The following is a 15300-nucleotide window of genomic DNA, read 5'->3' as shown; positions in this document are numbered from 1 at the left end:
TAGCATATAGCTTCCATACAAACTGAACACATAATTACTAACAGAAATGCAACTGTGAAGGGTATTTAGCTTCGGTGCAACTGAAGTTAACGTTTTTCTTGTTTTTTTTTTAATTTCATCATTTACAATAGTATAATTCAAGGCATTGCCTATCAGAAGCTGTGACAGTCTGATGATGATCGGCTGATCTTTCTGGCAGTTAGTTTATTTGGTCCCAAAAAAACTCAGCCAAGAATGAATGAAGCCTACGTTTGATACCAGTTCTTAATCTTCAATTGCCCAGAACATAATTTTTCAGGCACAAACTGCAAAACATTTGACTAAAAACAAATATTGCTTAGGCTTTCTTATAGACGTATAAGGACCTCAAGGTTAAGCTGCCCAACGAATGGTCATAACATGGAATAATAATATAATTTCACCATCTCATTGAAAACCGTAAGAAAATACTACTAACAGACGCAATATCTAGGAAAGCCATTTTCAAAATTACTAGAATGGGTTAACAACTGTTCGTACTTTTCAACAACTCGTTTTCTTGAAATTTATAAATGGACTTCAAAATCGCTTCGAAGCTCATCTTGGTGTCATACATATTTTATTTATAAATTAGCGAAAATTTCTATAATTTGAGATTTACCAGAACCCCGAACTCATTTTCACTCATCCCTCATCATTCACCAGGCATAGGTCATTGTGTTGAACTATTACTATGTATGAATGTCTATATGCATATGCTCAAATGGGCTCACTGATCTTTAGAGCATCTTAATGATAAACGGAAGTACATTCATTGGCAAAGAACAACAAAAACGATGAGTACATCGGATTACAAAGTAAATGAATACAAAAAGCATACGCTCGCATACGCTCACATACACACATACATACATATACAGTACAGTGTAAACAAATTTGATTGCGCCAAAGCATGGATTTGAGAGTTTTATGGGTTTGGCGTCCATTAGAAGCGGTTGCGTTGACAGTGATTATCAAAATTTGGAACAAATTTGATGGATCATTGAACGTTCTGACGAAATGTCACGCATACAAACCCAGCCGAGCAGTTTAATGCTTCATTCTATGTGTATTACTTTTGTTGTAAATATTTGTGAAGGTCAATTGACTTGTAAATTACTTGTCGCTCGATTTATCTCGCATATAAGTTCAGCCGCAAATTGATTTGCATTTTTTCCATTTTGTTTATATTATTATTATTTTTTTTTTTTTTGGTGTTACATTACATTTTGTTGTTGTAGCGCTTTGTTGATTTCGTTACATCATGTACTCCTGCGTCCAATTAAAGATGAGTAGGGCGCGTTAGCGCTGATATTGATCGTAATGTTCTTCGACATTGCTGTTGTTGTTGTTTTACTCGTGTGCTTCAGTTGAAAATTGAGTGAAAAATCATGCTGTTCGTCGGCACACCCATGGGAAAAGTTCGACTAAATTCGGCTGTGCCGGTTTTTTCACAGTTCAAAAACTTTTTGGGCCAATGCGTTTGCATACAGATGTATGTATGTGTGTGTGTGTATACATTATATGCACACATGGCAAGAATTCTTTAAAGTTCAGTAGTTTTGTAGGAGAAGGTCAACGGTAATAGATACAACCGCAACTGCCAAGTGTTTATGGCATCGTAAAATTAGGTTTACGAAAAAGAAAGAATGACGGCGGAACTGCATTCAATTAAGACGTTTGACAGCATCATTAATTAAAATATTAATAATACGGCCATAATTTACAAACATGTAAGTTGTTTGATAAAACTGACTTTTACGCATGCTGTGCCTAATATTTCTATTTATTTCTGCCTAAAAATATGTAACAGTAAACGGTGATCAGTTAAGCGCACAATCAATACTTCTACGTTTATTCGACGGCGTTTCATACTCAGCACAGTCTGAGTTGTGCCATGACTCAGCATAACAGTACAGCTATACCGCTGATGCTGGCGCACATTTAACACGTAACATTTTAATTATAACGTTTTTTTGGAGAATTTGGTTCAAGAGGTGTGAGGTAGATCAATACTTTTCAGTAAAAGCTATTCTTGAGAATGCATTTTATACTATAGGTATAGCGTCTTCCGTCTTCAATCTCCAAAGAAATAGTAACTTAGTAGGGGCTTCACGGTCTAAAATGGAACAATTTATTTAATACCCTGAACCAGCAAGTTAATTCCTGGCATCCATTGATTACTTGAGTTATTCAAGGAAAGATGGGGTCAAACTAAATCTATACAAGTCTCACTTGAGGCAGAGAGAGGTGATTTTTACAAATAGCGTAGCTGGGTAAGGTTAAATTATAGTGAAAATATGAAATGACAATATGGTGAAATTTCACCTAATAATGTTTGTCTTATACGCCCGGAAAGAAAGCATAGTAGCCTTTCGAGTACCATCTACCAGATCTAACGGTATGAAGTGAGCATTGAAATACAAATGTGGTAGGATGTTGGTAGGACCTTACACTCATTGAAGAAAAAAGCTTCTTTTTTAATTGTATTGACAAAAAAATGATCATTTATAGCTTGGTGTGTGTTCTGGCTCTTTTAAATGCCTCACAGTCAGCTGAGATATCCTTATGCGCTGGAATCCATTTAAGGTTTATCGTGAAATAGAATGTTAGATCTATTAAGGGATCAAGACATTACTTCAATAACTTTGACGAAAGCCAAGAGGCTTTAGTGATTTCGAAGCCGCCGGACCATCTTTGTGTATAAATATATGTTTTGCGAGACCACTCCTTATCAGAACATTAAGGCTTTCTTTTATTGATGTGATGTCCGCTTGGAAGACACTGTAGTGGTCTGGTAGACGAAAGAAGATCCTGGTAACCAGTTTGAAAATACACCACCTCCGACTCTATTACTTAATTTGAACTCATTCGTATGCATGCGCACCTCCAACTTGTACCTCTCTCACTCTTATCTGGAAGGCAAGGCAATATTGGTGAACGAATTTGAATTCAATTCTATAGGATTTCGAGAATGCCAAATAACAGTGAATGCTTGTCGAGGCATATGGCGATCGTGCTCTATTAGAAGAAAACTAAAAAAGGTGATCAGATCGATTCGGTAAGAAGGCAATGTTCTGTGTTAGATGGAATCAGAAGCACATAAGCTTCTAAAACCTGGTGAGACTGTTAAGACTAATCGCTACAGACACTAAATGATCAATTTGAACTGGCATTCATTGATCGGAACACGACCATAATGGGCCAGAAGACACGACAACAAAGCAAAGTCGGTTCAGCTTACAATGAATGTATATACTTCACGAGGTTTGGTACCTTCCGATTACCATTTATTTTCTGATTGGCTTGCTTCAGATGGACATTCCTATTGGCATGATAGCCAAAAATTTATTCAAAGTTTTTTTTGGCAGAAATATGGTCAAAATGCTACGATCAAACATTGTTCACTTTCCCATTTGCATACCTTAATGAACAGCGCAGCGCAAGCAGCCATGTACAGCTTCTAACTTGCATTGTTTATGATCATAAATATTTTATTATACAACTGTTCGAGAAACGATTTTAATTAGATGAAGATGAGATGAAAATAGTTTCCAAGAATATTATAATGCGTTTTCTTTTGACTTACCCGTATTCGTTCAACAGTCGAAATGTCTGCATTAACTATGGTAATGATCAGCAGAAGAAAGAGACACAGTCTGAAATAAGACGAGAAATATATTTGATTAATTTCGATTTTAACTTACGTATCAAATTAAAAAAATTCACATTTCGACGGAATTTACCTTTTTAAATTAGTATAATTTACTTAATTAAAATTACTTCATCCATGCAGAAGGTTGAAATCACACAATGGAGCATCTTTTGTGTGCCATCGGAGAAACAATTTTAATTTTTTTCCCAAAATTTACTGTGTGTTTTTGAAAAATGTATGTAGTATATCCTAAATTCTTCAACTATTGATACAGTTTTTAGCCTTAAATATAGCAAATTCTTCTTCATGACTTAAACTTTTTCCATTAAAACTTATTGAACGAAAGTATGAACTGCAGATGCATTTGAACAATATTTTCAGATCAAAAACTTCATTTTCAAATTAAGACACTTCAGTCCAAAGGAGATTATCTATATACATAACATTATATCGACATTAATGGGAATGCTGCCATAACGTTGAATAAATAATCTTTATAGATATGAAGGCATCTTCAAAATTGCAAAATATGAAAACGTCCGAGCTGTGGTCGGCATTTTTGAACCTGCAGTGCCGCTATAAATATATGTTTGTACACACAGCTGTGTGTGCAGCATATTGGCTGCTGAAAGCTGTTCGGAGGCGCCCAATCAGAGCAAGCAAATGAAGTGCAAAATCATCAGCAACAAGTGACGGCGGCAGCAAAGCATAAATGTATAAATAAATATATGTATATATAGCAATGTGTGTATATAATTCAAATGTTTTGAAAAATGCTTGCTGAAATGCGTTGCCTACAGCTGAAGATGAAAATGAAGATGTTGCAATGCAAATTGAAATCATAAGTGAATTGGACTAATGAAGTGTTGAAAAATAGGGTAGCTTTGCTTGCTCTCTTCACATCGCCGCCTCGCAGAAGAAAAATCGATTTTGTGGAAACAAAAACGCCAAGCGATGTAGGCTAATGGCAAGCGCTACAAGTAGTAAGCACATCTCGACAAATTATTCTGCTCCACACCATTTCTGTATACTGTACCACTCCGTCAGTTGCAGTTTGCAAAGAGTTCATTGATAAAATTTGGTCTAAAACCTAACGGCTCACATTGAAATGCACAGTCGTCAGAAACTCTGTTTGGTATTAGTGTGAATACATCTGTTTAAATGTTTTCATTTCGATTCTTATTTGTTCATACTTTTGCGCAGATAATCTAGCTGGTGTTTGTAAGAGTTGACGAAGTGTTTGTTTGTTTTCAAAAATACCTTTTGAAAGTAGATTAATTAAGTTGGCAACGACGCAAGTATAATTCAAAAGTAACGTTTCTTTTTTATTTATCGAAGACAAAAAATTGGTTTCTAAAACAATGTTGTACTAATCAATTCAATATTCCATAAGTAAAGCGATGGAATGAAAATATAGGAAAAAAATTCCATATCGATCCCATCGCAGGCATCTTGTGGTGCGTTTAGTCTATTATTGCCTTGAAAAGTCCATGGACCGAGCCGAGAAGACTTTTCAACAGAACTTGAAACTTCTTTCTTGGAACATTTATAACTTTTGGGATCCGCAGAAAAGAGGAGATTCTAAAAGTGTAGAACCTTAAGTGCCCAGCGTAGAGTTTTAAGACTCAGCTGAGATGATATGTGAGGGGTCCCAAACAGGAGCACTCTGCAATCCTCCGCTACTTCGTTTGCATTGATGGTAACTTGGACCCAAGCGATAAGTGGACGACACAAAGCCGCTAAAGAAAAGGTACACTGAGCATTTAATGGATAGATCAAAGCTAATGAGAAAAGTGGAAGGAGGCATCTTCTTTCGAAAACTCTCCATAAGTACTCACTACCAGGCTACCAGGCCGCTTCAGTGTTTTTCAAGCGGAGGAGATGGCCATGAAGGTAGCAGTAGATGTACTTTCCGAAGTGCAACTACTTCTAATGTGGTATGCATTCACTTCGAAAGGAAAGCTACAACACTAACCTTGAGCACTTTGACAGTGCGTTCAAAGCTTAAAAAACAGTGTTTTATATCTTTATCAATAGTATCAAAGTACTTAGATATCAGACTAGTTTTTTCGTGTGCCGGATCTTAACGCACGTGCGGGAAACTGTAAAGCAAGAGCTCGCTGGAATGGATACTCTTACCAATATTTTATCAAATTGGCAACATGTCGGTACTACGCTGCCTTCCTATGCTCTGGCGTTAGATCTATAAATCGCCCGTGAGCTTGGCATGCTCTGGTCACAGAGCAAGACTTGCGCGACTTAGAGATCCTTTTGGCTCAAAGTGGAACGAAGAGGTCGTCTGAACTACTTGCTCTTAGAAAAGTTCAGTTCACCGGCATGCTAAGGGTTCCGACTGGTCATATCTTCTCTGAAGCGTCAAATTGTCAAGGATATTTGGATGAAGTTACTTTGTTTTCAACCGCCCAGGTTTCGCCAGACTTTGGTAGAAAGACCTCGATTAACATGCATTTGATATTAGCCGCTTTAAGAAATTTGTGGGAAGCTAAATGTATTATAAGTTGTGGCACAAGATCCAACAATCACAGTTATCTAGTCGTGTTCTGCGTCAGCTTTGGGGCCAGGATCGGTCCTACGAATTAACCAGACGTAAGCTGACCTAACCCATTATCTATTTGCCGGAAGCAGTTCCATTTAACTAAGCTTATAATAAATGTATACTTCGGATTATCAATATTCTATTCTTTATAATATAATAATATAATAAACACAGACCAAAGATGCCTAAGAAGTTTCAATATTTAAGTAAACGGCTAGTCAATTAGCTTTGTAAACTATTACGTTTTCCTAGAGGTTACAGCGTTACTGACTAACCGTCTAAGCTTTCTTCAAAAATCTAATGCGCACAACTAAATAATAAATAAATTTGAAAAACACGCCATATGCAAAAATTAGTGATCACACTTAGAAAAGTGAAAAAATATTTGCTCAGTTAAAATAATTATTGTTTCGAAAATATTTATATGTAATGACGCATTTAGGTATAACATAACAGTAAATGACAAGATGTACTATACTTTGTTATACTAGGTAATAGGTACTCTGAGTCATTAATATAGGGTCTCTCTTCAAAATATTGACACAGTATTCACGTAAATGAGCGATATAAAATATAAATTGCCCGATTTTCTGAAGTGAAAACATTCAAAAATATAAATTAATAAAACAATTATAACAACAGCCATTAATGTAAGATTAGGGAGAGAGACATACCTAGACTTTCTATATGTCTAATTCCAGCGCCTTAACTTAACTCTCTAAATCAAGCCTTATAGAGACCTGACAGTTTATTTTTGTTTTTCTTTTCTTTATTACACATATTTCCCAAAATAAAATGACGTTTTAACCCTAAATTGGGGTACTTTTTTCGAAGAACACACCTTTATAACCGCTTTATGGATCATTGACAGCTGTTCAAATGTCTACAAACTAACTGAAGCTTAGATATATTGTCGAAAGACGTGCTGTTATTAGCTCATACAAGCAGATTTTCGACTTAAAACGTTTCTAAACACGGCCGCATAAAGAACACGCTAAACACAGAACGGTAAAGGAACAGTTAGCGAACCAGAAATCAAACGATGGAAAAACGTAAGCATTTTAGCACAGAAAGCCAAACGGCATAAGTGCGAAAAATTAGTGCCAAAAATGAAATATTTCGTCATAAACGCTGCAAATGAAACGCACCCCTTCCTAAACCGCTTTAATCGTCACACATTCTACGAAGTTGAGGGACCATGAGTTGCATCTAAACTGAGTACTTGTTCTACAAGCAAACGACATTTGTTCTACAATAATTGTTAATTAGGTAAAGGCATCAGTACTAACAAGAAAAACATGTCTTTGGAGTATCAATTTTATCAAAATAAATAAATGACGCACGGCAATGTTTTCATGGACCAGTCGTCAGTGTTTTAAAAACACTTGCACCGTTTGGAATTCTTTATGTTTGGCAAGAAACATGATCAATTGAACGTATTTCAGTGTTGAAAAGTGCGCGAAAAATTTCGGAAACTTTTTTAAAATAAACCAAAAAGTGAAAAAGAAGCAAATAACAGTAACTAAATGGTGACTCCTTCGGAAAAGGGTTTGTAAAAGAAGTATTTGCATAAAGTGAGAGGTGAAAGCCAAAAAGAGTTTATTGAAGCTCAAGTTGAAATTCATTTTTTTTTCTTTTGTCATTGCGTACTTTCAAGACAGTCATGACATCCAGTGATTAAAAGTAAAAAAGCAATGGAATATTTTAGAGCAAATAGATAGAGAAAAAACAATCAATAAAATCCTACAAGTAAACCAGCTCCAACTTAAAGTAAACCAAATCCAAGCGACCGCGAAGTGATGTTGTTGCCTGAAATAAGTATATCGGCAACAGACTCAAAACAACAAAAGCAACATTGCATCATGACCCGCACTCCCTAACCTTTTTCATTAGTGCCCTGATATTAGGCCTGACTTCGAAACTTGACGAGAAAATAATATTGTTTCCACTTCTGCAGGTTAAACCTAATTATACGAAATAACTGTTGGTATTTGACTTCAAATAAACTTCCTGAATCGTGGACTAGGGAAATGTAATGTGAAGATAATGCGCGTGCTTCCACCCAAAATTTGTCCATTGTGTTCACAAGCACAATCGTATTTAAAATGATATATCTCGATAAAAACAATAAAAATACAGGGTTTGTCCGGATAATAATAGGAAGGATTTTCTTCGGTCGCTTCGGCTGTACTTCATAGCATGCGCACACCGACTGGATTCGGTAGAGGGCGTTCCTAGCTAACGAACGAGCTTCTGGTCAGTCGTCTCCGAGAACATTGAGAGTCAGGACAAACATTTTCGCGCAACGTGTTTCTGTGAGTGCAAGACGAAAATGCAGCGTTCGTTAGAGCATAGGTACGCGATTAAATTCTGTGTGACAATCGGTAAATCTACCACAGAGACGTTTGATATGATCAAGCTGGCCTACTCAGATGTCGCTTTAGCAAGAAGTAGTGTGTTTCACCCAGGCCTTTTTGGAGGGCCGGAAAGAGGTCGCTGATGATGACCGGAAAAATGAGCAAATCTTAAGTGGAAAAGATATTCATTATCTTTTTTGACATCAAAGGCATCATCCATAATGGATTTGTTCCTCTTGGACAAATCGTCAAAGCTTTACTTGGAAGTCCTCAAGAAACTCAAACGAACTCAAGTCATCGCAGCCGATTGGAAGTTGCACCACGACAACGGTTCGGCTCACAATGCAGCCGCCCTACACTCCAGATGTGGCCCCCCGGATTTTTTTGTTTCCTTGCTTGAAAGAGCCGATTAAAGGGGATCCAGCAGAATGAACCTCGGCTCTCAAGACTATTCCAGAATATGACTTCCACGACGCCTTTAATGTTTGGAAATCGCGTTGGCAGCGCTGTACAAATTTCCTACTGAAGGAACTGTAACGATTGGTTCAATATTTTTTTTTTAACGATTCAGTCCTATTAGTTTCCGGACAATCCCTGTAAAAATTTCTCAATTAATACAAACTCTAAAATTAAAAAGTGCAAATTCTAACAAACTCCCTTCCTCAAAACAAATATTTTAGCGCCGCTCTTTGGAATACGCCATCTGCAGGCACTGCTGCTCTTTTTCAATATAACTGTGGTCTATGTGAGTCGTTTAAATATATCCGTGGCTTTAGTAGCCATGACGAACGCCAACACAACGAATCCAGATTTTCCGGTAAGTTCTGGAGCATACTTAGTTTTAGTTCTATACTAACAATCCGTTATTTAAAGGAATTTGACTGGAATGAGCAGCAAAAATCTTACGTACTCTCCAGCTTTTACTGGGGCTATGTACTCACACAGTTTCCCGGTGGTTATTTGAGTCGTCGTTTCGGCGCCAAAATAACTATACTCGTCGCCACATTCGCCTCCGCTGTTTGCAGCTGTATAACGCCTGCCGGCGTGCGCCTCGGCGGTTGGCCCGTATTTTGTGTCATACGTCTGTTACAAGGTCTCTTCCAAGGCGTTATCTTTCCTGCCATACACGACCACCTCGCCAAGTGGTCGCCCTTGCATGAACGCAATCTCTTAGGAGCGCTTAGTCTCTCCGGCACTGACTCTGGTACAGTTGTAGCATTGGCGTCAAGCGGTCTCATTGCCAGCAGTTCGCTGGGCTGGCCAGGTATTTCATATGTGTCTGCGTCGCTATGTTTTGCATGGTGCGCAGTTTGGCTCGTATTCGCCGCAGATAATGCACCTTCCTCAAAGTTCATCACGTCGCAAGAGTGCAAGTATATTGAGACATCACTTGAACGCAATGATGATTTCCACAAACGGAGAATACCAGTACCATGGCGTGCAATATTCACTTCGGTACCGTTTCTAGCATTCCTCGTGGGACGTTGCGCCGAGGCTTGGGGCTTCACCACACTGCAGTCACAAATACCATCCTACATGAATGGCGTACTGAACATGGAAATCAAGAAGAATGGTCTATTCTCGGCCCTACCCTATCTGACAATGTGGTTTTCATTGTACATCTACTTAGCGATAGCAAATCTACTTACCAAACGCAATATACTCTCGCTGACAGCGATGCGCAAGACGATTAACACAATCTCACTATGGATACCATCGCCCTTGCTAATAGGTATCGGTTTCTTGGACTCCTCTCAGCCAACACTTGCAATCGTGTTGATGACTCTCAATATAGGTATCAATGGCGGCTCAACCATAGGCAGTACACTCAACTCGATTGATCTGGCGCCTAATCATGCGGGCATACTAATGGGATTATCTAATACTATCGTAAATATTGTGCCGATCCTCTCGCCGCTACTTGTAGGCGTTATTGTGACAGATAATGTAAATAGTTCTTTGAAATTTGGAAACTAAAGTTCTCTATATTAAATATTTTCTTTGCAATAACAGCACAATCGTACGCAATGGCAAATCATCTTCGCAATCGCCGCCGTGATTTTCTTCCTGGGCAATCTGTTTTACATTATTTGGGGGACCTCGGAAACTCAGCCCTGGAACTCGGTGGATTTTCATCAAGAGAAAGACGCAGAAAAGACTGTGTGCAAGCAAGTTACTGTAGGGAAAGCAGTCGAACATTTGGAAAATGTACAAAATGAGAAAAAAGAAGAGATTGATGATAAATATAGTTCTGTTGAGAGCACAAGACTTTAAAGTATTTATAAATTAGTTAGTGTGTAGCACAAGTATTATATTTAATATAGTTAAATACCATATCACACATATGTATATTTATGACATGACAAATGTTCAAAAAATCGAAGTGATTATATAATCAAGTTTCAGTTAAAACATTGTTTTTCTAAATATTAAATTACTTAAAGTAATTTTGATCAAAACAAGATAAAAGGAACTACTAGGGGCAAAACAGCAAAGCCATATGTAAAATGATAGATCAGAAATATACGAAATTCCTACTGGTACTCGATGGAAAGCACTGTAGGAACATAATTGGAATACGCTGTGCTTACAGACTTGTGGTGGCTAAGAATGAGACTTACAAATCGAGAGCTCGCAGGAAATGTCAAGAACACGGTACATGGAAACAATAACTACTTTCATAGAGCATGCAATAGCACTACATCTGGTATCGCATAAGACCAACACTGACTCATTAGTCTACCAGACTAACCTAACCTTTGTTAAGCGTTGAGGTCGGTCGTAACAAGGATCTCACTTGGAACGTGGGTCCAAAAACAGTGGGCTAAAACAGAATATGACAATAAAATTTTCTTAATACGTAGTATTGTAGTCACCATTTACTAAAATGACAAAAACAGATGTAATGGAAAACTTTTGGACTCTAAGTAAGAGTTGAGTAATTAGGGATATTTTTTCAGAAAATAAGTAACTTTACATAGTATTCTTAAGATTTCATTTTAGTAGCAATAAACTATAGCTGTCGGTAGAATGGGAGCCTATTAGTACTCCCATATCCTCATGTGTTCTACTACCACCATTGGTACATGCGTTGTCACAAAAGTCTTTAGGCCCAATATAGATCGCAAAAGACGTAGTGATACATTTGCCTTCAGCAGGGCAGTTTCTCTCCCTAATTTTGGGGCTTTCAAAGAGCCATTGCCCTATTGGGGTCTACACATTAAAGCTGGGAATCCTACCAGACGCCATCTGCAGAAGCTGTGATGAGGTGAAACAACTCAACACTTCCTTCTTGACTGTCCCGCGTTTGGGAGGTCAAGACTTGAGCACTTGGGAGCGCATACCTTCAGATATCCAACCGAGCTGGTGGTAATGGAAATTAAACAACTATGCAAATTCGTATTGGCTACTAGCGTTTGGCTAATTTATAGTTCGAACACAGGAATTCTTCTCCACGTGCGATCTTTCATCAGCCATCTAACCTAAATGTAGCTGTAAGGATTCAGTGACTGAAACAATACCAAAAGTATTTTCAAATAGCTGTTGCTTTCTCTCCAAGTTTTCTTTCCACTAAAATCGTATGTTAAACAAAATTAGCACAAATAACACAAATTGAAAATACTATCAATCAAAGATATGTAAAGGTGACAGTTTTAATGGGACCAAACTATACTTTAAAGACAAGCTTCCTTAGACCTGTAGAGCCAGTTTTAAATAGTGGCAGCCATTTCTCGTTAAAAATCACTCATATACTATACAATTCTTATATGCTTAATGCCTCCAGATATGTACATATATCCACCCTCAAATATACGGATACGTATTCATATTCATTTGAAGACTTGTCTGCCATCAGTACTCCGAAATTCACTTGTCATATTAGTTGCATAACGAACACGCAACATGCAATTACTATTGACCACCAAATGTCAATGGAAATGTTATGCCAACCTTCAATGAAGCGAACCGTTATAATTATGACATTTGACGAAACCAGAAAAGCGCAACAACAACATATTATGACGAGATAAATTCATATAGACACCATTAGGCAAAATCACAACAAACAAGCGAGCATAGAACAACAACATGAAATAATGAAACGTGAAAAATCACTGTCATGACATGTGAGCACGCAATGTGCAACCAGAAATCACAAGTACATACACACTCACACACATGCATATAAATTGTGTGCACAAAATGCCAGTAGGCGATGTGAAGGGTTAAGCAATGAGCCGATAAGCGATGCAATCGGCAGTCAGCGGCGAATGTGTGTGGGAAACAATTAACTACTGATACTTAGAAATATTAGAAATATTTTCATTGATGAATTAATACTAATACTTACTATACTTACTTGCGGCTATCGCAGTTGACACAAGTGACAGCTGACGATTGCTGCCGCTTGACGTTTGACCGCAACCGCGAATTCCACGGATACTGATCTTGCTTAGAATTCACGATGGAGGGTAAAAATCAGTTGCGTGCAAGAATTTTGGGTTGGGTTCGAGGTAAATATCACATAGTGCAAATTCTTACAAGTGTTTAAGCTGAAAATGTAAACGAAAGATTCACACGAATAATATGAAAACAACGACGACAGAAATTCATTCTATTTAACAACTGATCAATTTTTTGTGACTAGACAAAACGCTCGTTGTTAACTCGGCTATAATCGCGTAAGCGGTGTCTACGCCAATTAAGAAGAAGAAGACAAAACGCTTCTAGTTTGATGGTCTAATTTTTAACACAGATGACATTTATGAATCTATAAATACAGGCATCTGATCGCATATAAACCGGTATGCTAGATTTAAACTACGCGTACGAAACAGAATCGATATGAAGTTTGTTCTATATTAGTAAAATTTTTTTATTTTCCTGAAATTTATGCCCATATCGCCGCCTAAAATGGAAGGAAGGAAAAACAATATAATAAATCCTACTCATATTAAAACAAAATTTGAGTTTTGGTTATAAAATGGGTATATATTGGTTATAGACTGGCTATATTCGACACCGGAAGTTGAAATTTTTATCTGGCGATTTTTACTATAGCAAAAATTTCAATAACGATTTTTAATGCAATTTTATGCTTCCAATTAAATCACAGGTACGGAATTCTTGAAGATGATGAAGAGGTGTTTTCGGGGGTCTACTTTATTACGAACAAGTATATGAGTGGCACAAAATATTCAGTGAATGTCTCGAAGTAATCGAAAACTTGCCTCGTATGAGTAGTCTATGCAACTCTCTATAACAATATTCGAAAAAGTTAAAAAAAAAGTCGTGGTAACACCTGAGAGATATCAAGGAATACCAACATCTCTTGGGACCTAACACAACACATTTTGCTTTAAGTTTTTGGTATGAGGCGTATCAATGATAGACCAAAAGACTTGAATTTAAAAAAAAAACGAGGAGAAATTGCAATATATATGCCTGACAACTTAACCGAGTACGTTACATTCATCAAACGCATGACTACTGATTCCGAGAGGTCGATTTACGAATATGACAACGAAACGATCCAACGAGCTGCCGAATGAAGCTCCAATAATGAGCCGAAACCGAAAAATCTCGCTGAAAATACTGTAGGCCAATCTAGTGGAGTCTTATGTAGCAAGTGCGAGAAATCATTGGATGCAGAGTTGGCACGCCTGTATTGGCTCATTATTGTTTCAGAAACCTCAAAGACATTGCTGAAAGAACAAAAGTTTCGGATTCCATAGGGAATGCCTTACAAACATTTTTTCGAAATCTGTTATTCCTTCTATATGATAAAATTGCAGTATTTTCTAGAGAATTTTATTTTTGATACCACTGTTGATAAACTTTTTATATATATATTTTATTATATGATGTCAGTTTCCATTACACTCAACACTTCCTCGCTTATTCTCCTTAGAGGGTTCCATGGGTTTACGGGTTTCAAAGAATCGAATTTTTTATGGTTTTATTATATTCTATAATACCTCTAGAATAAACTCCTAAATTGATCAAGTTGATCCGGGTATTAGTTTCCTTGCTACAGCCTTGAGACCTTGGCTGCTCGAGACTAGCGAAGCTTTTTTTTTCTACGTCCAAGTTCTAAGTTAAGGTTTTAACTAAAACACGTATTTTTTCTCTTTAAATGGTCCTGTAAGTGGTTATCCCGCCAACGCGGGCGCATCTTTTTTCAAAGGGTTCACTGGTAATGGCATCGCAATGGCTGAATTTAAAAAATATATTTTTTTAATTTTACAATTTTTTTTAATAATGTATGTTTGAAACAACAAAAAATCCTAATAAAATATATAATTTAAAAAAAAAAAACAATTTTTTTTTATCCGAGGAACCTGCTAATCAACTGCATCACAGTGTGCAGACGCAGGTCAGAGGCCTTTGGATCCATGTTTCCGGATAGGTGATCCCTATCGCCTCACCAGCATCCAGCATTATATTGCACTTCATCAATATGCTAGGACTAAGTGAGTCCCTGTGAGTTAGGAGAGGGCACAATAGCCGTAAGGTCGCAGTGCATTCCTCAATTATTTATTTAGCTATCTATCCAAGGAAACCCATGTGCCCATTAAGCCAACACATGCATTCATTTAGACAATGAGCCATAAAAAGACAATTGGGTTAAGAATGCTTCAAAATATTCGGAGCTTAATAGAGAAGTAGCCATTTTTGTGAATAGTTGACCTTAATAAAGCCAGAATTTTGGT

General features: G+C 37.2%; 2 protein-coding genes across 3 annotated transcripts in view; one reads left to right on the top strand and one right to left on the bottom strand.

Annotated features, from left to right (window-relative positions):
- The window catches only part of LOC108972621 (thrombospondin type-1 domain-containing protein 4), a 101823-nt gene that overhangs the window by 60466 nt on the left and 26057 nt on the right, over positions 1-15300 (bottom strand). The window contains exon 3 of the mRNA XM_018939272.1: positions 3608-3677. Coding sequence (XP_018794817.1) covers positions 3608-3677 — 70 coding nt within the window. The remainder of the gene's footprint in view (positions 1-3607; positions 3678-15300) is intronic.
- LOC108972622 (putative inorganic phosphate cotransporter) lies at positions 7210-10913 on the top strand. 2 transcript variants are annotated; one of them, XM_018939280.1, is made up of 4 exons: positions 7210-7282; positions 9268-9404; positions 9461-10534; positions 10601-10913. In XM_018939280.1, the coding sequence occupies exons 1-4, from the start codon at positions 7273-7275 to the stop codon at positions 10859-10861; spliced, it is 1482 nt and encodes a 493-aa protein (XP_018794825.1). In that variant the 5' UTR covers positions 7210-7272; the 3' UTR covers positions 10862-10913. The 2 variants fall into 2 exon arrangements, with proteins under 2 accessions (XP_018794825.1, XP_018794824.1); XM_018939279.1 differs by lacking the exon at positions 7210-7282 and adding an exon at positions 7661-7778.

This window comes from Bactrocera latifrons, unplaced genomic scaffold, assembly GCF_001853355.1.
Source record: "Bactrocera latifrons isolate USDA-ARS-PBARC rearing strain unplaced genomic scaffold, ASM185335v1 scaffold_41, whole genome shotgun sequence".
Classification (NCBI taxonomy): Eukaryota; Metazoa; Arthropoda; class Insecta; order Diptera; family Tephritidae; genus Bactrocera; species Bactrocera latifrons.
Note: the sequence above shows the minus strand (reverse complement) of the source record. Positions and strands in the feature narration are given on the sequence as shown.

What these genes read in the sequence shown, in the direction of transcription:
- LOC108972622 (XM_018939279.1), top strand. Translation starts at nt 7,757, where the DNA reads ATGGTGACTCCTTCGGAAAAGG. An exon ending in GGTGACTCCTTCGGAAAAGG is followed by an intron (nt 7,779 to 9,267) that starts GTTTGTAAAAGA and finishes CAAATATTTTAG; the next exon opens with CGCCGCTCTTTGGAATACGC. An exon ending in GCGTTATTGTGACAGATAAT is followed by an intron (nt 10,535 to 10,600) that starts GTAAATAGTTCT and finishes TTGCAATAACAG; the next exon opens with CACAATCGTACGCAATGGCA.